Below are 25,651 nucleotides of genomic sequence, written 5' to 3'. Positions count from 1 at the left end.
AAAGTGCTTTTGGGCCCTCCTTGGTGGGTTTCGTAGCAGGCTGGCTATATCCACAGTGACAGGGAAAGCTGGGAGACTCCCCAGATAGGAGGGTCTGCGAGTCTCTGCCCAGGTTCAGAACCCTCTGGGCTATTTGGAAGCTATTCTGAAATCTGGGAACAGCCCAGATTTCAAAGGCAGGCATGGGAATGGGAATCATGTGACTTTGGCTAAGTCATGTCACCTCTCAAAGCTTCGGTTCCTCGTCTGGAAAATGGTGATAGTTTACTGAGCTGTGGTGAGAGTTGAATGAGGCGAAGCCAGGTGAGCCCCGCCCCCAGCCAGCTACACAGAGAGAGACCAAGACCTCAGATAGAGGGGACCATGAGGTGGAGCCATGGCTAAGACTCAGACCCAGAGGACCCCCAAGGACCGTAGCCCAACCCAGTCACTACAAAGTCCTTTATTAACAAGTCAATAAAAACAGAAGAGAGAGAGATTGTCAAAATGCTTTTCTCGGCGGCCCCAGAGGGGGAGGCACTGTCAGGACTCACCTGGCCAGGGAAGGCAACCCCACCAGAGGCAGAACAGAGGTCAGGGCCCTGTCTGGGGGACAGCTGGCCCAGGAAGGCTGAGGGGGGTGGCTCGGGCCTCAGGCAGGGACTGTGCAAACGCCGAGGCCGCGCAGGGAGTGATGGGTTGGGGGCTTAAGCCCCGAGCACCGTGTTCCCCTGTGTGGGCAGACACGCAGTCAGGCTAGCACCTGCCCACTCCACCTGCGAGTGCACACAGGTGTCTGCGTAAAAGCCGGTGCCCGCACGCAGCTTACATACAGAGAGCAGAATGAGGGTCCCCGGCAGAACAGGGGGCTCATTCCGGAGCTTAAGGAAATAGCTTTAGAGAAGTCTTTGGAAGCTTGGGTCGAGGGGAGAGCAGGGTGGCTGCTCTGTTCCCCATGGGACTCAGGAAGCCAGGCCTTCCTGCCGCCGCTGGAGGACCTCGATGACGCTGCCGATACCGTCCTCGGGCACCTGAGGGCAGGTGGGCAGGAGGGAAGGGTCAAGGCAGAAGCTGACCAAGGCCACCCCTGACTTCCTGGCCCAGCTGAGACTACCTTCGGCCACCCACATTTCTGGGCCTCACTCTCCCCTCAGGAGCTCCCCCAGCCCCAGCCCATGGTGCTCACCAGGGCGTGGTCGAAGTTGAAGGTGCTGATGTAGTAGGCAGAGATGTCAGCGGCTGCCAGGGGACCCGCAATCTGCGCCACGATGCCACATTCATCTAAGGGTGGTGGAGGAGGGGCACATGTGGCACATGCCGGTTGCTCCCCAGACACTCCCCAACCCCCCAATGCCGGGAACGGCCCTCACCAAAGCCCAGGGGCTGTCCGCCGATGCGCACCATCCTCCACAGCTCCCCTGAGGAGCTGGTCAGCAGCAGGTCACTGGGGAACCTGGGGAGGGAGATGGGTGATGGGCAGGGCACCCCCATCCACCCCTGCCTGACCATGAGCTCTGGGACAGGTACACCTGCTGACCTCAAAGTCTGATGCCCCACCTCCTCCCTGCCTGGACTGGCTGGGGCCTGGGGCCCACCCAGGGTCAGGGGTCACCTACTTTTTCTGTGTTTCAGCATCCATGACAATGGAGATATAACCCTCGATGAGGGAGAAGGCAAAGAACGTGATGGAGCTGGGTTCAGGACTGCTAGAGGCTGCCTCCTTGGGGGTGCTGGGGAGGGATGGGAGGTTTAGGGGTTCTGTCAGGCACCCAGCCTACTGCCCCTGCTGGAGGACCCCGATCAGCCTCCAGAACCCTGGGAAGGAGCTGGCATGGTGGCCTGGGCAGGCTCTGCTGTCTCTGCTACCCGCCCAAGGGTCCAGCCCTCTGGAAGGTGTGGGTGGGGATAGGGGAGGACAATGAACCCAGCCTGTGCCAAAAACAAAGGACCCCACGGTTAGAGGGCCAGACCAGGGCACAGCTCAGAGGACACCACTGGAAAGAGATCCAGCTTTGGGGCAAGAACCTTCCCCGAACATCATTGAAGCACAAGTGAGTGTCATGGGCTGCCAGGAATCCCAAGAGAGGACAAGGGAGAGTTGCAAAACTGATGGATGGGTGGAAGGTGGGGGGACAGAGTGTAGGGAACAGTGGCGTAAGGACAAGGACGAAGTTCCAAGGTCCACCTGTGCGAGTAGAAGAGGACATCTATGAGGGTGGTGGCGATGGCTGGAAGCGTCTCAGGGTCCAGTGTGAGGACACAGAAGCGGTTCTGTGGGCTCTGGATGGGATGCACCGTGGGGCTGAGCCCTGCTGGAGGACAGCAGCAGGTGAAAAGGAGACCGTGGGCTGGGGCGCCCCCTGGTGGCCAGCCAGGGAGAGGCGTTGGCCAGGGGCGGGTCTTGTTATCCAGGAACTGGCCAGGGTCCTCCTGCCCCATTGCGGCCTACAAGGGAAGGGATCCAGTGGGAAGAGGAGGCCCTGCCCAAGTCCAGGTGTCAGAGGGCGGCCCTCACCATGCTGAGTGCGGGGAAAGCCATTGCTGGAATCATCCCTCGTCACAGGCACAGGCTCTCCGCCCACCTCGCGATAAATGTCGAACTCCTGGGCCAGCGTGTGGATCACCACGGACAGGTCCTGCTCCCGCACCTGGGCCACAGCAGATGGCACATCACATGGGCTCCCAGGTACCTATATCCACCCTGCTCTGCATCAGCACCAGCAGGAAACTCACCAGGATGAAGTCCGTCTGGTAAGTGGACAGCATCAGCACAGACACGTGGTGCTCAGCCAGTGGCGCGATGACCGAGCGGGCGATCTTGGTAACCCCAGCAGCCTGCACTGCCGCACCGCTGTGAGACGACACGTTCAGCACCAGCCATGTGGCCTCAGCTACTTGCAGAAACTCAGATGGGGGCAGCTCTGTGGGCAGGGGACATGTCAGGTCAGGGTTTGCAAGGCTGGCCCCTGCCCCTCTCTGAGCCTCAGTTTCCCTCTCTGTGCCTTGGAGGGCTCCATCAAGGTAAGGGCAAGTCTGCAAGCTGGGGCTGTCTCCCCCCAGTTCTGCTCCTGAAGTCCCTATGTGTGCAAAGACTGAGAAAGGCTTCAAGTGCTGGCCTGGTGGCATTGAAACTTCCCACTTAAGATCAGAGGTTCAGATTCAGACAGACCTGGGTTCAAATCCCAGCTTTGTTAATTTGTCTTGTGACCTGGGGCAGATGATTTGAGTCTCAGTTTCCTCATCTGTAAAATGGGACGACAATATGTACCTCACTACCGTGTCTTCCGTGGGTTAGCAGAAGCTTTATACCACAGGGCACCACCAGGGGGCATTCGCCGATCAGGTTGGCTGGGGGACTGCCTTTTCCCCTTTTGCAGACCCAGACTTCCCTGAAGTAAAAACAGGGAAACTAAGGCCTGCAGTGGAGCAGGGGGACAGGCCAAGCTCCAGCTAGCTCGCCTGAGACTCCAAGCCTGTGAGGATGGGCCGGGCCAGCAGCAGAAGGAGGAGCTAGGCGTCAGCTCCAGGGCCCAGGGAGGGCCCAGGCTGGCGTCCAGTCCTGAGCAGGGGCCAGGGCCTGGGTGACTGCTATTCACCCCAGCACAGCCAGGAGGCCTCCAGGACCCTCCCCTGAGATGGCTGCCTACTCCTGCATTCCTTCCCTCGGACTCCTGGAGTTCCCAGACCAGCAGGGGAGGAGGTGACCCAAACCAGGGAGATAAGACCAGGAGGAAATCATACCCAGGGACTTCTAACAGCAGCACTTGCCTGGAATCATAACAGAGGCCCTCCTGCAGACCTAAGACTGCTGAGTGCCCTTCAGCGGTTTTGAGTTTATAAAGCCCTCATGGGACCCTGTTTATCAGAACCAGAACTATACCCATTTTACATAAGAGAAAACAGCTCAGAGAGGGGAAGTGATTTGCTCAAGGGCACACAGCCAAGGAGTGGTGGAGTAGGATTCGAACCCTGACGTATCTGCTTTTAAGGCTTAAGCTCGTGGGATGGATCCCAGCAACTGGTGAGAACCCTACAGAAGGGGAGCGCGACAAGCCCCTCCCGTACTCCCGTTCCCCAGACCAGCCCCCACCTTTAAAGCCTTCCTCATCCACCATAAGTGTGTAATCCTCAGGGGTCTCCGTCAGGCTGAAGAACTTGCACCTGGTTGGGAGTGGGGAGCATCTTCAGTTTGGTGTGGAGAACTGGGGATTGCGAGTGGATGTCTCTCCATCTGCCCCAGACACCCCCGCGACCCCGGGCCAGCGCCTTCCTGCCCCCTCGGCCTTTAATTTCCAGGGCAATGGGATGTTAGGCCCATCTCCGGGGTTGGGGGCTACTTTCCGGCCTCCCGACCTCTCCAGGAGCCTTCCACCCCTCCACTCCTGGAGGGAGGAGAGGTTCACACCCGCGGCGACAGCCTTAGGGGCGTCGGACCTTGGACCCCCTAGTCCAGCCCCTCTGACCTGAAGGGAGGTGTCCTGGAAGGAGCTCCCCGGAGTGATCAGGTAGGAATGCCCACATTTGACACCACTGAGTTAAGCATTGCGCATCCCAGGCTGTTTGCGCTTTGCCCCTCGGAGGGGGCCTCACGGGGCCGGATAGGCTGTGGTCCCCCAGGCCGGATGGCGGCCGGAGCGGGAGAGCCCTCCCCACCCGCTCCCGCCCGCCTGCCTGCCTGCCTTACGGCGATTCTAATCCTCCGACCCTGGCCCGGAGCGACAGCAGAGCCCTCAGCCCCCATCTGCGCTCCCGAACCCGGGCGCGCACCGGCTGCGGTGGGGCAGGAAGAGCAGCTTGATGAGCGGGTGGGTGTAGAGCCAGAGACCCGGACGGGCGACGCTCAGCACCCGCACCCGGTGTTCTAGGATGTGCAGCTCCATCGCGGTTAGCGCGGACCCGACCCCACCGCAAACTAGACCCAGGCCGCGCGGGAGGCGGGGCGGCGGGGGTGGTGCCCGAGCCTTAAAGGAGCCGCTGCGCGGCCGAGTCCACGCCGTCCGCTACGCGACTGACCCGCCCAGCCAGGCGCGGCGTCCAGCTCTTTGACGGCCACGCCCCGCGGGAAGAGAAGCCTATTGGGTGGTCACGCCTCCTCCTAATACCAGAACCGCTTTCCAGCACACCGAGACCGCCCCGAACGCCTCCGCCTTTTTTAGCACTGGCTCGGGGATAGACCCCACCCCGTCTGACTCCTCCAGGTCCCGCCCATGACGCGCCCCCTCCCTGGGCTCCGCCCTTCCCGCGGAACGCCAGCTGCGCAGCGGGTGGGAGCATCCAGGAGGCTAGGGGACGTTTCTGTCCTTCTGGCACACACGTGGGTTTTATGATTGAGGTCCTTAAGACAGAAGGACCACGAAACGAACTGGAGCTCGGCTGGGACCAGAACGCTGCCCCAAACCCCTGGAGCGATGAGAGGCATAGGTCGGCTTTGCAGCGCCGTCCACCGGGCACCTTTCCCTCTCCTACCTGTGGTGGCTGCAGGGGGCAGGGCCGCCAGCCCAAGATTGCGATTGATACCTACCCTTCCCCGCTTGCGAGGGGGCTGACAAGTTGAAACCTGGCCTGGTAGCCCCACTTGTTCCTCTCATCCAACTTCCAAAATAGAAGGCACCCCGCCAGGGACACACAGAGATAGAATTCTAGCCACCTCTGCCTGAGCGACATACTTTGGGTTAGGGGGCTGGAGGTGGCCAAGGCCTAAGACTTGAGGTCCCTCGATACAAACAAAACCCAAAAGTGCTTGAGCCAGTGATGCCCAGTGCTCAAACTTTGGTGGGGGAGGCCCATGCAGCTGAGGTTCAGTGAGTACTCAGACCTCAAGCCTGAAACTTGAGCCCCAAAGCCTGCAGCCATTAACTGGCCTGTGCACATCTAAACTTGCTTCAGGTTCAAGGAGGCCCCCAGCACTGGCAGACACCCCAGATCTTATCAGGCCCCCACAGGTCTAAGAAGACCCCAAGGCTGAGCAGGCATCAGCATGTCCATGTTGGCTCCATGCAGGGCCGATAATGCTCCAGGGGACCCTTGTCTGCCCGGAGCACCCTGAGGCCTCAGATGTGAGGCTTTGAACCAAGTAGATTAAAGCAGGCCTCAGGCCTGATTGGGACCCAGCAGGCCTGAGCAGGCCCTCTGCCTGCTCTGGAGCCCCCACCACAGGCAGATGGAAGCCAAGCCTCCTCCCTGGACTCTCGGGCTTGACACATTCCTGTGGGACACTGTGTAGCCACCACATCCTGGCCTATCCCCTGGAGGACTAGGGGAAGGAGGAGCCTCTCAAAGGCTGAGCCCATCTCATCAATGGCAGGTGCAGATAGAGTGGGAAACCACAGGGCTGAGGGGAAGGAGGCAGGAAGTGGGGTGGCCTACCCTGATAGTCTCTTGAGACCCTTCACCTCCCTAGGCCTCAGTATCCCCAGCTGCACCAGGACAGGATGTTCCAGGCCCAGGCGAAGCCTGAAAGCTCCCAGGGAGGCTCTGCTCCTCCCTCTCCTGCCCCCTCCCGTTCTGGCCTGGCCTGGCCCAGCTTGGTCATCTGCCAGGAACAGCGCTATTGTTTGACTGGAAAAGCTGCTTCCTCAGCAGAAGGGGGGCCTCTCCCAGGGACACCCTGTCCTTGCCCTCACCAGTCATTAGGTTGTGACCGCAGTGCCTGCCTGGGCCCTCAAGGGCAGAGTCAGGTCTCCTGCAGCCCTGGTCAGGAGAGGAAGCTGAGTGAGGGGCTCTTGGTGCAAATCTGGCTGAGGCTGGGTGGTTCCTTTCCCGCTCAGCTCATGTTTCCTCATCTGTAAAATGGGGCTAATCAAGCCTACTTGACCAGTTCAGCCTGGCACTTGGCAAGTGTTCAGTAAATTGAAGGTGGCATTTTATCAAAGACCCACACTTCGCCCCTCCCCCTGAGGGCTGAGCCTGTAAGGACATTTATGGTGCTCCACCCTGGGCCCCATCCCTGAACCCAACCCAGAATGAGCTCTCAGAAACTTACTGGAGCCTGAGGTAGCATCCAGGCCAGGCCTTGAAGGAGGAAGACCCTGAAACCTCCTCCTTAGGAGTCCCTGCCCCCTTGGTGGTGGGTGAGGATGAGGCCTAGGGAGCACACCCTACTCTGCCCAGCACTGAGCTCCAGCCCTAGTGTCCCTTATCTGTGGCAGAAGGTAGACATAAGGCAGTGGGGATCGGGTGAGTGAAAATGGGGGTTAAGAATGGGGGCTGGCCAGGGACTTGGCATGTGCTCTGGTAAAGGTACCTCTCAGAGAGACTCTGGTGCTGGGCTGGAGCCCAGGAGGAGGGGCTCTGTAGGGCAGAGAAGAGATGCTGAGCACCAAGGTGACCAAGGTGGTATATGAGCTGTCTACACAAGGCTATTTATTTCTGTACAAAACCATGTTTCTATTTTACACAAAGAACACCCCACCCTTTCCCCTCACACCAGCACCCTAACCCTGGGGAGCATCCCCCCAGGAGGAGGGGGCTGAAGGAGGCCCCACCCCCAGGCCCTAGCTTCTGCCTGCCCTGGCTGGGCCAGCCCGAGTGCCACTGTAAAGAAAATAAATAAGGAGGCTCAGGCAGAATCTGTGTTGGACCAGCCAGACTCCAGCCCAGTGGCCAGGTGGCTTGGCCCTCAGAGGGTGGGCAGGCCGTGGAATGTCAGTTCATGAACCGTGTAGGTATGTGGAGACCCCACCCTGGAGGCCTGAGCTGCCAGGGTTACAAATAGGTGTCCTCACTCTCTTGGGATGTCAGGCTCTCCTGGGAGCAGTGGTGGGCTGAGACCTGGGGAGCCGAATCCTGAGGGGCTGAGTCCTGGGGGCCTGAGTCCTTCGGGGGCACATGCTGTGGGGGACATGCATCTCCTGCAGCGGCCACCACCATGGCTTGATTTGGAGCTGGGGGCTTCTCCAGCTGCCCTCTCGCCTTCGTCTGCTTCCGCTGCTCCTTCTGGGCCTGCTTGGGTGGCTTGGGCTTGGCTTTGGAGCCAGGGAGGGGGACATCTGGGGGCAGGCGGATGGACGGTGAAGGTTGTAGGGCAGGCCGGGGACCGGGTTCTGCGTCCAAGATGGCCTTGGCACCATGCAGCCTGGGCGGGGAGCAGCACTGCAGCTCACCCCGGGTCTCCTGCCAGCGCCGCAGCTGGATGAGGTGTTCGCGCTCAATCTGGCGCTCTGTCACAGGCAACTCCACCACCTGCCGGGGCAGTGACACAGGCAAGTGGGCGCCAAGAAGAAGGACCTTCCCCTTCTGCCTCCCAGCCTGGGCCCCCAGTCTTTCTCAGCATCCCCCAGCCCTGGCCACTAAACACTGACCTCAGGAAGGATGAGGGTCTAGTCCCAAGCTGCAGTCACAAGCCCCAGTGCTGAGTGCTAGGTGAGCTGGACACTTGAGACTCACCGCCTCAGAGGAGAAAGCTGCCCACAGCTTCACGAGTCCACCTGCCTGACTATAGGGCTGAAGGGGTAAGACCCAGACAGACAAAAACCTGCTCTCTGCCAACCTGTCCTCCACCACTGCCCAGGGCAGCCTGGCTGCTTAGGCTCAAATTCCAGCTCCACCTGGGTGGGTGACTTTAAGGGGAGTTGCTTAGTGATTCTGCCTCTGTAAGCCTCCATTTCCTCATGTGTAAAAGCTGGCCACGCACGTTCCATCTAATTGCCCCTGAGAGACAAGTATCCATAAAGAAAGAAGAAAGGGAAATAAGAGCTAAGGCTGTGAATGGGGTACCAGGGAGGAAGAGGGGGCCGTGGGTCAGCACTCTTTATTCCCAAGTGGCTCGGATCCAGAAGGCCCTGCAGAGCCAGGCCTCTCTGTGTCCCATGCTCCTCACCAGACAGAAGGATGAGGTCCGCCCACATGTTCTGGGCCGCCTAGCAATGGTCCTGGCATAGGTGACCTACCCTCAGGGGCTGAGGGTTAGAGGGACCCCCTTCAAAGGACCCCCACCTGTCTTCTTCCCTCCCCGTGGTAAGGGGCAGGCGCGGGCTGTACCTCCTGGACCAGGAAGGCCTCCTGCATGATCTTGGGGCTGAGGCTCCGCAGTCGCTCGATGGTCTCATACTGGCCCTGGCAGGCTTTGACCTTCTCGGGGGAGCCCAGCGCGTGCTTCAGCAGCACCAGCCCTACCCGGAAGATGATCTTAACTCCTGCATGGGGGATGGGCAGTTAAGTACAAGGAGCCTTTTGGGGGTTTCTCTGCAAAGAGAGGCTGCTGGGAACAGGAGTGCTCCCCCCAAGCCCAGCCCAGTACCTTCGCAGAAGAACATGTCCCAGACGCGTAGCACAGAGCTCCAGGGCAAGGTTCGGGAGAAGGCGCACATGAACCACTCTGTCATATAGAGGAGCGGGTCGATCTTCTGACGGCTGAGGTGCTTGTGGGCCACCGGCGACACCTTCTGCAACAGCGAGAAGAGGATCTCCCCGTCCAGCTGGATCGCTTCCTGGGGAGACATCGAGGCCATGGGACCATGACCGTGGGTTGCAGGAGCCAGGGCAGGGACTACACCCCGCACCCAGCACCCAGCAGGCTCAGGCAAGTTCCGCCTGCAGGGTGTCTGCCTTTGCCAGGTGCTAGGATACAATGATGAGCAAACCAGAGCCAGCTGGTCCCCCGGAGGAGCTTATCCCAAGAAGGGCACATGAGCAAAAGAGGCTGGGGAGGTGAGGGGCTGAGTGCCTCTAACAAGGCTGGGCAGGACTGCTCTCGAGCATGTGCTGGAGGGCCTCGTCTGTCTGGGTCAAGAAAGCTCCCTGAGGGCTAAAAGCTGAAGCAAAAGAGAAGTTTTTAGGGGACAGCACCGGGATGAGAGCTTCCAGGCAGATTTTAGCCTAGGCCAAGGCCAAGAGAGGGAGGAATTTGGTGCCCTGGAAGAACTTCAATCCTGCCAAGTGGCCAGCCAGAGCAGCTAGAAGCTGAGATGAAAGTCAGTGTAGAAGGGATAACATCGCAGTCCAAGAGACTTAACCCTGGCAGGCCTTGGGACTTCAGCCTGAAGGCAACAGAAGGCCGGGCAGTTTTTAACCTGGGCAGGAGTTACTATGAGAGAAGGGCCTGGAGGGGCCACAGAGGGTGTCCAGCCTGGGGCAGGTCCCAGGCCAGGCGACCACTCACCAGTTTCTCGCTGTAGTAGCCAGGCAGGTACTTCTCACAGATCTGTACCAGGCACCAGAAGGCTTGCTGTGGGCGAGAGAGACGTGAGGCCTTGCCATTGGGGGTTCCCCACCCACCCCTCTGCCTGCCCAGGGCCTGGTGGTACCTCAGCAGGCATGTGCATGAGCAAGACGGCGGCAATGGGAGCCTGGGCCTGGCAGTAGCCCTCCTCGGGCCGGTACAGCGTGTAGGCCTTCAGCACACGGAATAGGTCCTGCTGGCTGTGGAGAGGCCAGGCAGAGCAGTGATGACCGGGGTGACTCTGCTACCCACAGCCTTTACCTGTGCCCCACTGGACCAGCCTGCCTCAGAATCTGCATCTCCCTTGAGAGGGGAGGTGATCTGCTTGTGGTCACCAAGGGATCAGTCTCCTACTGCAGCACGTGGACTCTCATGTGCCCAGAGGAAGGAGGTGGGGAAGGTCTCCCCCATGACAGGGGAGGGCAGAGGCTCAAAGAGAAAACAGGGAGCAGGGCCAGGGCAGGATGTAAGGCTGTGTCAGGGCTGGAAGTAGGGGCCCCTCACTCAGCAGCTATGGCCTCGGCCAGGCCAGCTTTGTCCCTGCGTCTGTCTTGGTCCCCTTGCCTGCTCCGTCTCTCCCCTGCATACCTTCCACTCACCCAACTCTCTCTATCCCTCTTTCTCCTCAACAAAACCTGTTTCCCAAAGAGGGCCAGGCCAGGCAAGCTCTAACACTCTGGAGTCAATGAGGAAAGCCCCCCCTAGAGGTAAGAGGAGATGCTGAGAACACACATCAGACTCAAACCAAAAAAAGGGAAATACTAAGAGTGGAGTTGGGGGCACCCAGCTTCTGAGGCCCTGAACTCACTGTACCTCCTCAGACCCCTTAGAGACAGGGCCTAGAGCCACCTCCCACCTCACAAGGCCCCGCCTGCTCACCCGTGGCCCCCCCGGGACACAAACATCTCATGGAATGGGAACTGCCGGTGCAGGTCACGCTCAATCACGTCCAGCCACTTGGGGTCCCCAGGGGACATGTCCAGCTCCTAGAAGCAAGGGCACATATTAGGGGCTGGGGAGGATGGAAGTGGGCATTGCTGCCAGGACATGGCTGCCCAGGGATTAGGGGAGGGAGGCCTCCACCAGGGGCAGTGCCCACCCAAGCCCATCACAGACTGGACCTTCCCGAGGACAGGAAGAGAAGCTCAGGTAAGGATGCCTGGGCAGGGACAAAGGGGCAAGGAGGGAAGAGCCCTGGAAACCTTAAACCTGGCTCTAGGAAGACCGATGCGGGCAAGAGTGTCCACTCCAGCTGTGGCTAGAAGGACCTCTAGACATTTCATTCAGGAGTCAGTTAGATACATTATGTCACATCCTTAAGACAGAAGGCTGCTTCTCTGAGCAATAGCTACCAGCTGTTCCCACTTCTCTGAGCCAGGTGCTAAGCTGGGCACAGGGTACCTGTGGACCTCACTGATCCTTCTCCTCAGCCTCCAAAGATAGGACCTATCATTATACCCTGTTCGCAGATGAGAAAACTGAGTGTCAAGGCCTCATGGCTAGAAAAATGGTGGAGCTGGGACTGGAAGCCAGGTCTGACTCAGAGCCATCCATCCCAGCTCCTCAGCTACGTGCCTCCCTGTGCAGGTGGCGTCACCTATCCAGGAAGTGAAGTGTGTGTGAGATCTGCACAGAGCTCTTTTTGGAAGGACATGACATCTGTCAAACCTTAACCTCAGATATTTCTCTGGGTGCCGAGGTTTCAACAAAGTTTTACTCTTTTCTTTGAACCTCTGTGAACATTTCAGTATGTGCACCTTTACAAAACAACAAAACCATTACAAAAAGGAAAATCTTTTCTTGGTCATTTGAAATGTTCTCTACCTTGATTTGCATGTTGGTTACATGAATGTGTATTATTTATCAAAACTCACTGAACTGCATGCACATTCAAGACCTATGCATTTTACTGTATGTAAATTCATACCTCAATTTTTAAGAAAGAATGAAAAAATAAATAAGGAGGAAGCCCAGAGGGCTGAGCAGGGAAGCAGAGTATTCACCAGAGGAACCAGAATGTCCTCAAAGGCGTGGCCCAGGCACTTTCATGGGGGTGTTGGTTTAAGTACAAGTTGCCTGCAGGGCAGGGGCAGCATCAGGGAAGGCCCTCAGGAGGGAGGCCAGGTCCTCGGCAAACATACCCAGTGGGCACAGACCCAGGCCCTGCCCTGAAGAGCAGGTGACTTCATACAAGCCCCTTTCCCTCTCTGGCCCTCAGTGGGAGTGTCCTAGCACTAAGCTCAAGAACCTAGGGTGCCAGGAACTTGACTAGAGAGTAAGGACTGAGAGGAGCGGCTGACAGAGTGTTCAGGGCTGGAGGGGACAGGGAGGGGCTGGGACCTCCACAGAGCCCTAGAGCAGCCACATAGCAGAGAGGTGGATGCGTGCCTCTGGAGCCGCAAACACACTTGTGATGGGGGTCTGTACTGTGCACCTCTAGGTACTGTCTGAGCGCAGTGCAGGTTTGCTTTTGTCAGAAAGGGGAAGAGGGCCCCACAAATTCTCCTAGCAGTTCCCATGAGGTAGAAACCCGAAAACCCCAAAAGTCAGTTCCTAGGATGTGTTCATCTGGTACCTCAGCAGCCTAAGGCACTTGGCCACACATGGTTGGTGAGAAAGGAAAAGGGGGTAGCTGCAGATAGAAAGGGCATCGGCAGACAAGCAGGTACCACAGTCACAGGGCCTGTAGCCTCCACCAGCCTGAGGGGTACTGGCGCCATCAGAAGGTGAAGCCAGAGAAGAAAACCAGGTAAAAAAGGACAGGGAGGTCCTGCCTGCCCAAGGAAGGAGGAAGAAATAGCACATGCAGGAGAAGAAGGAGCCACCAGGGCCTGCAGAGCCTGCCTGAATGCTGAGGTTGGGATGGGCCACCTGGACTGGGTATTGAATGGAGGGCCCTGTGGGAAGAGAGCACAGAAACAGGTGTATGCTGCCATCACAGACTGCCACTGTGCCCTGCCTCGGCATAGGACCCACAGCAACCAGGGGAAGTTCCTCATGCTTCCTCTGGGCCACCACAGGCAAAGTCCTTCCAGGTGTGCTCACCAACCATTCTTCCAGCCCCCAGGACTGTGCAGGAACCCATCACCCAGCTTCGGTGCATCAAGAAGGCCTTCTCTGCAAATCCACCTCCTCACACGAGCAACCTTCCAGACCCCCTGGGGGTGGCTGATTCTTCTCCGGAAGCACAGCTCTGCACGCACATGCACACAGCTCTGCATTCTGCTGCACACACGCTCACACTTGCTGAACCACACAGCCAGGAGGCTGGCCAGGCTGCCCACGCTCTTGGCTCTCATGCCTGGCTCTGGCAGCCTGACATTAACCATAGACTTGGACTGGGGCTCCCACCCCTGAGCCTCCCGCTTTGCCCAGGATGCATCCCCTAGAAATGGGAGAGATGTAGCCACTAGGAGGAAGACTCTGGAGTCGAGAGGCTGCTCCAGGGGGACCTGGTATTGGTACTCTGGGGAATAATCCAATCAGCCAGATTCAGACCTATCCCAGCCAGACACTCTACCAGCTTCCCTGCCCCTGCAAGTCCACGTGTTGCCAGCAAAAAGCTCTCACCCTCTCTAGGTCAACAGCAGGAACTCTAGGCTACCTTGCCCTGCTCCTGCCCAGTCATCTCAAGGAAAAGATTCGGCAGGACAGGAGTGTTCACTGAAGAAACATGAGATATGTCAACAAAGAGCTGGTGGTGGGCAGCTCTTCTCTGTCTCACTGTCTGCCTGTCACCAGTCCCAAGGGCCTGTGAGAAACCCTGATGCCTGGGGCCACATCTGGCAGGTAAGCCAGGGCAACCCCAGGGAATCCAACTGCTTCCCCATAATTCCCTAGGGGAGCAGGCTGGAGGAGCTGCCCAGCTCTGAATGGGGAGGTATTTTACTCTGGCCCGCCATGGGGCAGGGAGCAGCAGGAGGGATATCGGGACAGGAGAGGGATGACAACAGAGGACACCCTCTCTGGCCACTGAGTGGCATCTGACCCCTTGAGATACTTGGGCAGTTCCCTTCAGCCCCCTTGGGTTTGGCTCTGCTACATCCAGGGCTGATGACCCCAAAAGACACACAGGTGGGTTGTGCTGGCCAGGCTTGGACAAGGCAGGAGAAAGTAGAGGATGGGAGGCCAGGAGGCATCGAAGGACCTGTGGTCCTGCTGGTCAAGCCCCCAAAGGCCCAGAGCACAGGGTCCAAGGCAGTCAGGGAAATGGTCTGAGTGTCCCCTCCTGATCACCAAGAGCAGGGATGTAGCCTACTGAGCCCAGGAAAGCAAAACCTAAGTGGTCATTAAGAGAAAGAGCTGGAATAGGGGGTAGCAAATCTGGCCATTCCACTGAGGGCTGCTCAGGGCTGGAGCCTCAGTTGTACAGAGCCTCCAGGAGACACAGGTACCCAGGACTGGGCCAGTCTGGCCTGCTGGGGCCTGGGCAGTTTGGCACATGACTGGAGGTTTTGTGGACTGCTCATCCTGTGAGGTTCAGGTGAGCACATGGAGGATCGCTGCCATGGAGAGGACGCCCAGAGATGCGGAAGGGAGGGCAGGACAAAGGAAGGGAAACTTACATCAAACTTTCCAGGGTTCTGCTGTAACTTCACTTTGCCTCCTGACAGGTACTGCCAAGCACGGCCCCGCAGAGAAGGCGGGATGCCCTTTTGGCACCGCAGACGAATCTGAAAATCAAAAGGACAGCTGAGCCCATGCAGCCACCCAGGCAGTTCCCCCAGCCCAGACCCTTTGCCAGTGCGTGGTGGGCCCTCAGTGCACACAGCAGCAAGAGTAGAAACGGGGAGAAAAGAGGACTTTCGCCAGGCAAGGTGGCTCACGCCTGTAATCCCAGCACTTTGGGAGGCCGAGGCGGGCGGATCACCTGAGGTCAGGAGTTCGAGACCAGCCTGGCCAACATGGTAAAACCCCGTCTCTACTAAAAATACAAAAATTAGCTGGGCATGGTGGTGGGCGCCTGTAATCCTAGCTACTTGGAAGGCTAAGGCAGAGAATCGCTTGAACCCAGGAGGCAGAGTTGCAGTGAGCCAAGATCACGCCATTGCACTCCAGCCAGGTGACAAAAGCAAAACTCCGTCTCAAAAAAAAAGAAGACTTTCCTACTGTTGCTACCATGCAGATCCTAAGGTGTGGGGAGAGGAGGTGACTGTAGTTAGATATGCTAACACCAGGTGATGGCAGAGTCCCACATCCCTGGTGACAACACGGGCATTTCTGAGGTCTACCATGGAATTCTAGACCCTCATAACTATCTTCTGAATCAAAATGGAACCCTACAGGCGGGCACGCTGGCTCACGCCTGTAATCCCAGCACTCTGGGGAGGCCGAGGAGGGCAGATCACTTAAGGTCAGGAGTTCGAGACCAGCCTGGCCAACATGGTGAAACCCTGTCTCTACTAAAAATACAAAAAATTAGCCAGGCATGGTGGTTGGCACCTGTAATCCCAGCTACTTGGGAGGCTGAGGCATGAGAATTGCTTGAATCCAGGAGGTGAAGGTTGCAGTGAGCTGAGATCGTGCCACCGCACTCCAGCCTGGGCGATAGAGCGAGACTCTGTCTCAGAAAAGAAAAAGAAAAAGGAACCATTACAAGTTGGGTGAACCCCATGGTCTGTCGCCTGGGAGGGCATTGTACTGTGTGCAGCTCAGCTGCAGCCCCAGGGAAGGTAGCTCATGAGATGAACCAGAATGTGCCCAGAGGTGTTGCCCAGGCACTTTCATGCAGGTATGTTGGTTTCAGCAGCCATGTGGTAGGATACCGCCAGCCTAGAGGGGAGAAATCTCAGCAGAACTCAGAAGGAAGATGGGAGCTGCTCAAATGGCTCCCTCTTTGTATTGGTCAAGAATCCCCTCTCTCCTCTCATTGACCCTGAGCTCCCAAGATCACTGGCCTGGGGCATAGGCAGCTGGCCTGAGTGTGAGTCCTGATCTCAGCTGTTGCTGAAATGGCCCAGGTCTTCCCTGCCACTCGCAGAATGGGAGAAGTGAGGGAGGAATTATTTGAGGCAGCTCATGACCCAGAGCTAGTGCTCAATTCCGGCTAGTTGTTTTTATCAGGAAAAGTTTTCCACGGGCAAAACTCAATCTGAAAACTATCAAAAGTATCATGTCTTTTACAAATGGGGAATTGAGGGTAGGGGAAAATTCGTGGGGGAAATTTCATCACACAAGCTGAGTGGGGGTAAATGTGTCATACGGTCAGAAACCCTACTACCTCCTAGCTGCACCGCACAGGCTGGAGGGATCCAGCCCCACGTACTTTCTACATCACCAGTGGGCTCCTCCTGGGCTTGGGACCAGAATGATGCTCTGAAGGCGGTTGCCCTGACCTGTCGAGATGGGTGAGGACAAAAGCTGGGGCATCACTCCTGTGAAATGCTGTCGTGGGGGAGGGGTGAGATGGCCAATGATACTCCCTCAACCCCTGCACTAAGCAGCCTGACCTGGGGATGAGCACTCAGGGCATGAGAAGAACATCTGGATCTGGGTTTGAATCTAGCGCTGACCTTCAGCCAACCACTTCTCAACTGTAAGATCTGAATGCTAATACCTCCTACTGTGCAGAGTTGCCAAAGGAGTCCATTCGAGAGGGAAAATGTGCTTAGTGTGGGGTCTGACACACTGTCTGTGTTCAGTAAGTAATGGCTTCCTCTCTGCCCCTCCATCCCAGGTGGATGCTTGACACAGCTCAGGACCTCAGCTCACGCCTAACTTCCCCTCACCTAGAAACCCCCTTCAACAGTCCCCCTGGAAGCTCTCAGAAGAGGGAGCACAGAAGCTCTGGCCTTCCTGGTGCCCAGTGCAAACAAGAGAAAACTTTCCAAGGGTCAGAGAGAGTCAAGAACCAGGAAGGAGCCAGGCAGACAGGCTGAGGGTGGTGGGGGAAGAGTAGCAGTGGCTGGTCATAGGTGCCAAGTGAGAGCTTCTGGGACTGCCTAGAAAGAAGGCAGAGGAAGGGGGCTGAAGGGAACTGCCCAAGACTAAAGGAACAGTTTCCTGCAGCTGTGGGACAAGGGTCTCCTTAAGGAAGCCAACTTGGGCAGGCTTTGGCAAAAGGATGTGCTTTAGCCCAAAGCCACAGGCCCTTCAGGCTCTCCCATAGAGCCAAGCTCAGCAAGAGGCAGCCCCACATCATCACAGCCCCCATCATACTTGGCCTCCTCCAGGAGAGCCCTGGAACACTTCGCGGGGAGCAAAGAGCTGGGAGTACAGCCAGCCTTTCCCACTCTGGCCTCCTCAGCATAAAGGTGCTGGAGGGGGTCATCCCTACCCTGCCTGCCTTAGGGAGGATGGTAGGGACCAATAAGGATAAAGCATGAGAAAGTATTCCCAGAAACCACAGGATTACCATTCTCTGAGGCCAGGCCTTGGGAAAGGAGGTCTCCAATGAAAGCTGAGTGAGGCCACACCCTTGCCTGCTGAACTCTGTGAGGGCAGGGCCACTGCTTAAGCCTACCCCAGGGCAGGGCCCTGCAGGACGACAGCATTCCAGCCCCTGCCCTGCCTCCCTGCAGGACCAGAATTCTGTCCTAGACATGGCTGGGAGTCGCGGAAAGGAAGGCACCCTCCCAGCAGGACTATGTATGAGTCCAGGAGAAGTGTTGGGTCTGAGCCCACTTCCTGAAACAGGTATTACCCTTCCTGTGTTATGACTTCCTGACCAGAGGGAGAACTCAAGCCTCCACAGGCAGGCTGGAAGAGCCCCCAGGGCAGGGCCCGGTGTGGCCATAGCTGAGGTGGCAGGACGGGCACCCAGTGGATGGTTCTGGACTGGAGAAAAGCAGTGGGTTACGCCTCTGGGCACGGTGGATTGAAGCACTTCCTGTGGAGGCCTCAGCTGGGCAGGGGCAGGGGCAGGTCTCGGGCTCTAACCACAATGCCAGGAAAGAAAAGGGGAAGTGCCCGCTGCTACTCTGCTGAGAGGTGCTCCCCAAAGCTCCCCTCTGGAATCCCTATTTTCAAGAACGCAGAAGGTCCCTGCCAACCACTAGTCACCACAACAGATTGCTGGAGAGCAAGCTACAGCTCAGAGTAAGAGCCAGAGGAACCATGAGGCAGGGAAACAGAGCCAGAGTCAGGCAGGAAGCAGCTGAGGAATAACTGTCTTAACATTGTTTTTTTAAAAAAGAGATAGGCTGGGTGCGGTGGCTCATGCCTGTAATTCCAGCATTTTGGGAGGCCGACGCAGATGGATTGCTTGAGCTCAGGAGTTCCAGACCGGCCTGGGCAACATGGTGAAACCCCATCTCTACAAAAATTACAAAAATTCCCCAGGTGTGGTAACATGTGCCTGTGGTCCCAGCTACTCGGGAGGCTGAGGTGGGAGGATCACTTAAGTCCAGGAATTTGAGGCTGCAGTGAGCCAAGATCATGCTGCTGTACTCCAGCCTGGGTGACAGAGTGAGACCCTGTGATTGATAGATAGATAGATAGATAGATAGATAGATAGATAGATAGATAGATAGATAGATAGATAGATAGATAGACGGACAGACAGACAGACAGAGAGAGAACAACAAGCAAGAGCCCAGGTCTGGGTGAGCCTCCCTTCTCATAGCACAGGGCTTCACCGTCTATGACACCGTCTACGAAGCACTTACCACCACTTCGTGGGGAACAACAACAGGATTATCACTCCCACTTGGCCAAAGAAACTGAGGTTGAGAGGGTGAGGTGACTTGCCCAGAAGTTCTATAGTTAGCCACAGGTGTGAAGAGAGGAAAGGAGTGGGGCTGGGCCCAAGTCTATATACCTGATGGTCGGTCCGGAGCTTTCTGTGAGGACTTGCAGCCAGCTGTGCCAGCCTGGACCAGACCAGAGTGTCAGCTGATGAGAGCGGGCAATAGGGTTCATTCTGTGCATTGGGAACTTGTACAGAGAGACCCTAGCTATAAGGCTCGGAACAGGCCTCCTCTAGGCCAGGTACTAACACCACCATGCCGAGGGCAGCCAAGGACATCAACACACACACTTAAGAGTGGTGGGCAAGAACATTCCCACAGGGCAATCGAGCTAGTGTCTAAAGATAGCCTAACTTGAAAAGGACTACTGGGTGATTTCATTTTTGTAAGACTATTATTAAACTGTGAGGTTACTTTCTTCTTTCTTTGGCCAGGAGTCAAGAGGGAGGTCATCAAATTAATCTAGAGGGTAAAGAAGGCCTTGTACTGTGGTAGTTAAGAGGGAAGGTGCTAAAGGTACACTGCTTGGGTTCAAATTTTGATGACCAGGCCATCAGTAAAGTGGGGATACTACTATTACTAACCTCACACTAGGATGCTATAAGGAATTATCCCAAGCACAAAGCAAACGTTCCATACATGCTAGTTACTAACAGTATTGTAAAGTCCTCCTTGATAGCTGGTAAGCAGCACTGAAGTCCTTCTCCTGGGAAGGCTATAGGAAAGCTGTGTTACAGCTGTTGGCTAAGAATGGCTTTGAGGTTTAGCTCCAGGACAATGTTCTGCATGAATCTGAAGTCACTGTGTGAGGGCCCAACCTTCCCCCTGCCTTCAAGCCAGCTTCTGTCTTGCACTGGCAGTTGGAGGACACCTAAGGCATCTGGCAGTTAGAGAAGCCCCTGCTTTCCTAAGCTGATGAAGTTCCTCCCTCTTCCTCCTCCTCCCCAAGCTGCCAACTCCCAGCCCGAGACCTGAGGCCAGGCCCCTCACCTTTTTGTGCTTCTTGGCCATCCATTTGTCCCAGTTGTTGAGCATGTCCAGCCACTTGGACTCCCTCTGCCTCAGCACCTCCAGGGGGACTTCCTCCAGCCTGTGGAGCAGAGGGCAGGGCCTGTGAGAGGTGCCAAGGGAAGCAAAGGCCCTGACTTCGTTCCCAGCTGCCAGCCTGGTCAGACCTCCATTCTTCCTGCCTACCATCCCTGCTGTTCCCCTCAGGACTGCTACCTCGGACCACCGTCCTATTGCAGATGAGAGGGAACACGCCACCTCCCCACCCACTGCCTCAAGGCATAAGCTAGAGACACAGCAGGTGGTTCAAGTGCCTACTCCCCTAATGTGGCCAGGGGCCACGGTGCCTCTCTGAGGCAGAGGCTGAGTGAGTGTCTGCATCTGTGCACCAAAGCAAAGCATTCCTGTCCTGGGTCTGCCTTAGTCAATAAGCCTCTTCGGAGGGCCGGTATACAAGGTGCAGAGTTGAACACAAAAACTAGTCAAACGAGTACAGAAATAACATGCTCACCTCTTTACTTCAGCCAAACTCATTACTCAGAGTTTCCCCATTTATGCCCTGGCCCTTTCCCACCTCTCAGCCTTTACTCATGCCAGTCCCTTTGCAGGAATGTTTCCCAAATTGTCTCTACCCATCGAAATCCTACACACACTTCAAAGCCCCATCAAATACCACTTCTTATATTTGTAGATCTTCTGACCGGGCAGCTAGCACAACTGTGTTGCACTGTTCTAGGGCGAGGGTCTCCGGGCGGGTTGTGGGGATGCCGTCCCATGATTAAAACAAAGTCCTGACCCTCATGGAGTTGATGTTCTGGTGGGCACTGAATGTGGGGGAAACACCTCAGCACCAAGGTGCTTTTTTGTGCTTTCTTAACAGAAGAAGATATTAATGACAGACGAGGAAACAGGCTCAGAGAGGTAAGATACCCAGGAAAGGTATCTTGCTCCGTGTCCAACAGCAAATCAGTGGAAAAACCCAGACTCAAATCCAAGTCAGGTCCCAGCCAAGAGCCAGCATACAGTGCTGCCTGACCTCTCAGAAAGGAGCACAGGGTCAGAGGCAGCCCAGAGGAGGTTCTCAGGAACAGGACACGGTGGGGCTGGGGCTTGGCCCAGGCCTGAGTCTCTGATCCTCTCTCTGCCGGAAGGAAATACGCTACTGTGACTTTTACTGGTTGGAAGAGCAGAGGGAGGGGCCCTGGCAGAGCTGAGGCCTCTAAGACACAAAAGGGAAGGTCTTCTTCAGTGCATTTTATCTGGGGAACTGCCCAGGCCTGAGAGCAGCCTTGGAACTGAATGTCTGAGAAAGGACTACAGCCTAGGCAAAGGAGGCCCCCTCAAAGCACTGAAACAAGGCACCCCCCACCTTGAACTGCTGCCGCTCTCACCACCTAGAGGCAGAACTAGGACATGAGTTACTCCTTTCCATGCTTTTCCTGATAAGAGCAAAGCAGGGACCACGCCTTTACAAAGGGTCAGGTAATTTACAAAGGGATGTGTATCTCCGGGCAACCCCCAAACATCCCAGGAGCAGAAACTAAGGGCCCACACCTCCCAGGCCATGGTACCTTCCACCACCTATAATGCACTGCTTATGCAACAAGTCAGGGGAACAGCCTTCTAGTTAACCAGTCAGAAGGGTGCCTAAACTGAGTCAACAGGAAGTTCTGGCAGTTATGGATATAGATAATGGCTGATCCAATATCCCCACTGCACAGACGAAGAAAATGAGGCTTACAGAGGGCAAGGTTTTCACTTGAGATTACCAGTTTCCAAAGAACTCGTAGGTGATTAAATATGTCTATTTGATACCTCAACCCTCAGTCTGGCTTTATTGATAAAATCTAACTGCAGGGACTCAGAGACGCCCATTCTCCCAACTGCAGATACACAGAGGAACATGTTAAATTCGGAGTTCTTTTAACTGATGCCAGATTAACAGCTCTGGCAGTTTCAAACCCCCAGTGTCAAACCTCAAACCGGAATTTCAAAAGAGTACAAAACAAACTACCATATTTCCTGGATTCTAAGACACCACTGATTTTAAGCTACACCATTGATTTGGTAAGATCTCAGAAACAAACAAAAAAGCCACTACTACTTTAAATGTGCATGTCAATTGAAAGATCTGTTTTGATCTTTTAAATCCTAAATTGGGAAAATTTTGAGGCAATATGGCCATCTGAATGGCCTTTCCTTTAACAACAAAGGAGTTTAATCTACCTGGAGATGGTGAGAAGGAAGACACTGGAAGTCTGGCTATACCTGGCACTCAGCGTACCACATGCTCTCTAACGGCAGGTAGGTATCTCTAGGCACAGGATGTGCTCCTGAAACACTGCAGGCTATATATATATATATATATATATATATATATATATATATATATATAATTATTATTATTTTTAATCAGAAGGTTCACATATCCTTCAGTTAACTCAGTCAGGATCTTAGAAAGCATCTGATCCAACTGCTGTCTGATATAGAAATCCTTTCTACAATAGGCAAGTCCCCTTCCTTCTCTGAGCCTCAGTTTCCCTATATGCTTGTACAGCCTATCTTATGAATTGGAACCTCTAAGGATGCCCAGAGAGGAGCTGTGAGATGAAGCTGGGGCCAGAGGGGTCCCTGAAAATAGTGTGACAGTGTAGAAGCCCTGAGGTGGCTTCCTCCTGACAGTGGAGAGGGCAGGAACCAATTGCTAGTGAGAGAGAAGCTGGCCCGGTATAAGGGACCAAATGGCCCATGGGGGATGTCGCAAACCTGGTGGCCTCACTCATCCTCCAGAAAACCCCTCCTTCCTTAAGGTAGCCTAAGGGAGTCTCTGAAGCCAAAAGAGACAAGTGAGACCAGCTTCTTGTGGCTCAGTCACTGCTGGAACTCCTCCAGGGGTGGGCCTTCCTTACCTCCAGGTGAAGTCACCCTATTGTTAAACAATTTCCACTGCTAAAGCTTTCTTCCCCACATTATGCCAAAATTGTCCTAGTAACTTCTACCTGTAATCTCAACACCCCTTTTGAGGCCACACAATTCTAGACCCCTCCCATACCAGGCGCACACATTTTTATCTCTCATCATCCACTCACCCCTACCTGAATGCCTTTTCTTCTCCCTTCTCCAAGTGACAGTAACCCTTCAGAGCCCAATATTACATTAAAAACCACAACTACAACAATAATAATATCAGCAACAGTAGTTACCATTTGTAGATTATTTACTACTTATAATTTTCTTCTCAATGCTTCACATACCTTTATCACATGTACCTTTTGTAATAACCCTACTATAACATCATTCTCCCCTTTTTATTTTATTTTTTTGAGACAGAGTTTTGCTCTTGTTGCCCAGGCTGGAGTGCAATGGCGCGATCTTGGCTCAATGCAACCTCCGCCTTCCGGGTTCAAATGATTCTCGTGCCTCAGCCTCCCAAGTAGCCGAGATTACAGGCGCCCGTCACCACACTCGGCTAATGTTTTGCATTTTTAGTGGAGACAGGCTTTCATTATGTTGGCCAGGCTGGTCTTGAACTCCTGACCTCAGGCAATCCACCAGCCTTGGCCTCCCAAAGTGTTGGGATTACAGGCGTGAGCCACTGTGCCCGGCCCATTCTCCTCATTTTAAAGTAGAATTCGAGGCTTAGTAAGGTTAAGAGTGTTCCTTAAGACCATATAGCTATAAGTGGCAGAGCTGGGACTCAAACCCAGGCCTGACTGACTCTACAGCTCATGCTCTTGAACCTTGTACTACACTTCTCTGCCTCCACAGGCCAAACCCTCAGCCTCCACACAGCCTGCATGCCTGCCTGTCTGCGCAGATCTCGTAAAATGTCCTCCAACCTGAAGATCTTCATCCTGGCTCAGAACACCATGTCTCACACTTTTTAAACTGAGACCCACACAAACACACATACACACACACAACCAGGACACATTTTAGGAAACGAGTTGCCCTTACATATACTAATGCACTCTGATATTTCCAGATTGATTTTATATTATTCTATTCTATTGTTTTAAATGCTGGTCACAAGCTCCTAAAACTGATTTCAGCACCAACTGATAAATGAGTCAAGTCATTAAGTGTGAAATACGCACTTCATTACCACTTGCTCATATTACTCAGCACTGTCCCTCCCCAAATGGACCAGGTCTTAAACTTCTTCTGTGACTCCCACCACACCCCGCCCCCGCAGGTGTTCAACAGCTGCCTGCCTGGCTTTCTCCATGACATCATTACCCTCATCTGCACTGCATCAGGGCTACAAGTTACTTCTGTCTTAGAAATTGTACGTGTCCCTCTAATAGCTCAGTGAAGTGGGGCCCTCACAGATTAATTACCATTTCTATTTGGCCCATGACAGACTTGGCCTGATCAGAGAGGTTGTATGACTTGGACAAAGTCACAAAGCTAATAAGTAAGTGGCTGACCCAGGGCTTCCCCTCTGTCACAGTGGCCAATATGCTGCTTCTAGCTTCCCGGGGAAGGCTGTGGGGAAATCAGGCCCTTCTCCAGATGCTTCTGTGTGGCTCCATCTCTGGCCCCCAAGCCACTGGAGACAGTCTAACCCTCTCCTACAGTGTTCTGACTGCCCCACTGAGTGCCCTGCCCGTACCTAGCAATGCTCAGAGACACCAATACACTGGATGGGATGGTTTGCCAGCACAACGGGTGCAGATGGTAAGCCTGCCTGGGCAATCTGGCTTTTTTTGTTGTTGTTGAGACGGAGTCTCACTCTATCGCCCAGGCTGGAGTGCAGTGGCACGATCCTGACTCACTGCAACCTCCGCCTCCTGGGTTTAAGCGATTCTCTTGCCTCAGCATCCCAAGTAGCTGGGGCACCACCACACCCAGCTAATTTCTGTATTTTCAGTAGAGATGAGGTTTCACTATGTTGGCCAGGATGGTCTCAATCTCTTGACCATGTGATCTGCCCGCCTCAGCTTCCCAAAGTGCTGGGATGACAGGCGTGAGCCACTGCACCTGGCCAGGGCAATCTGCCATTTGCTTGCAGCCCCAGCTTCTGAGGAGGAAAGGCTTAGAGGAGACAAAGGTGGCACCTAATCACAGATCTTGTCAGGCTCCTGGACTGGAACAGGCTTAGCCATGCTGTGCCATGTCATGGTCCAAGGCAGCAGTGACACTCTGCTGACCCCATCTGTAGGTTCCCAGTTTCCTAGCGTTCTCCCAAAACCCAGAGGCTTGAGGCTTCCAAAAGTTCAGAAGAACAAGACTGCTTCCCAGGCTACTGAGACCAAGGGTTGGGGTTCTCTCTTCCCTTGTCGTTCTAGACATCTGCTTTCTGCCCAAGCACATCTCAGCACGTCTGGCTAGGCAGGTTCAGCAAGGGCAGTGCCCATGCCCATCACCTCCTTATCCTAGCCTGTCGTGGGAGATAAACCTGGATACCAAGGAACCCGTCTACACCCTCCTCCAAACCTCACTCCCTGAACCAGCTCAAACAAAGAGAAATACACCCTAAGCAGAAAGTCTGAGGTCACAGACCACAGGACTGATCCTCCTCTCACCCATCAGGGAAATCAGGTGGGGTGTAGGGTAGAAGAAATGGAGTGGGGACTTGAAGTCAACTGAGCTAGTACTCCAGTTCCTCTGTGTACTAACTGGGAGACCATGTGCAAAACATGTGACCTCCTAAGCCTCAACTTCATCTTTAAGTGGGGTCATAAAGCACACCTCATCTTTTATAGGGCTGCAATGAGGAAGAAATGTGTACAAGGGCCCAGCCTGGTAGGTGGCCAGCAAATGGCAGCTGTTAGGTGACTGGTATTTGCAGCTTAACTAGCACTTTCACATCTCC

General features: G+C 55.2%; 2 protein-coding genes across 5 annotated transcripts in view; both read right to left on the bottom strand.

The window, feature by feature from the left end:
• Positions 1 to 426: 426 nt before the first annotated feature.
• On the bottom strand, positions 427 to 4,998 carry GATSL3 (GATS protein-like 3). 2 transcript variants are annotated; one of them, XM_011979093.1, is made up of 9 exons: positions 4,747 to 4,998; positions 4,070 to 4,140; positions 2,713 to 2,900; positions 2,495 to 2,627; positions 2,165 to 2,291; positions 1,596 to 1,709; positions 1,350 to 1,432; positions 1,166 to 1,260; positions 427 to 1,010 (listed from the first exon to the last, which is right to left on the bottom strand). In XM_011979093.1, exons 1-9 carry the CDS (start codon positions 4,857 to 4,859, stop codon positions 942 to 944), a joined length of 993 nt encoding a protein of 330 aa, XP_011834483.1. In that variant the 5' UTR covers positions 4,860 to 4,998; the 3' UTR covers positions 427 to 941. The 2 variants fall into 2 exon arrangements, with proteins under 2 accessions (XP_011834483.1, XP_011834486.1); XM_011979096.1 differs by having other exon boundaries at positions 2,165 to 2,288.
• Positions 4,999 to 7,326: 2,328 nt separating this feature from the next.
• TBC1D10A (TBC1 domain family, member 10A) overlaps positions 7,327 to 25,651 on the bottom strand; it is a 34,770-nt gene continuing 16,445 nt past the window's right edge. The window contains exons 1-9 of one of the 3 annotated variants that reach the window (XM_011979099.1): positions 20,870 to 20,923; positions 19,816 to 19,915; positions 14,704 to 14,811; positions 11,018 to 11,124; positions 10,224 to 10,338; positions 10,079 to 10,144; positions 9,218 to 9,407; positions 8,959 to 9,113; positions 7,327 to 8,160 (exon numbers count right to left, since the gene is read on the bottom strand). In XM_011979099.1, coding sequence (XP_011834489.1) covers positions 7,684 to 8,160; positions 8,959 to 9,113; positions 9,218 to 9,407; positions 10,079 to 10,144; positions 10,224 to 10,338; positions 11,018 to 11,124; positions 14,704 to 14,811; positions 19,816 to 19,860 — 1,263 coding nt within the window. In that variant the 5' untranslated portion in view covers positions 19,861 to 19,915; positions 20,870 to 20,923 and the 3' untranslated portion in view covers positions 7,327 to 7,683. Of the gene's footprint in view, positions 8,161 to 8,958; positions 9,114 to 9,217; positions 9,408 to 10,078; positions 10,145 to 10,223; positions 10,339 to 11,017; positions 11,125 to 14,703; positions 14,812 to 19,815; positions 19,937 to 20,869; positions 20,924 to 25,651 lie in introns of those variants that run through there. The other 2 variants (XM_011979098.1, XM_011979097.1) reach the window with 2 other exon arrangements.

This window comes from Mandrillus leucophaeus, unplaced genomic scaffold (genome assembly GCF_000951045.1).
Source record: "Mandrillus leucophaeus isolate KB7577 unplaced genomic scaffold, Mleu.le_1.0 Scaffold2, whole genome shotgun sequence".
NCBI lineage: Eukaryota > Metazoa > Chordata > Mammalia > Primates > Cercopithecidae > Mandrillus > Mandrillus leucophaeus.
This window is presented reverse-complemented; position numbering and strand designations above follow the sequence as displayed.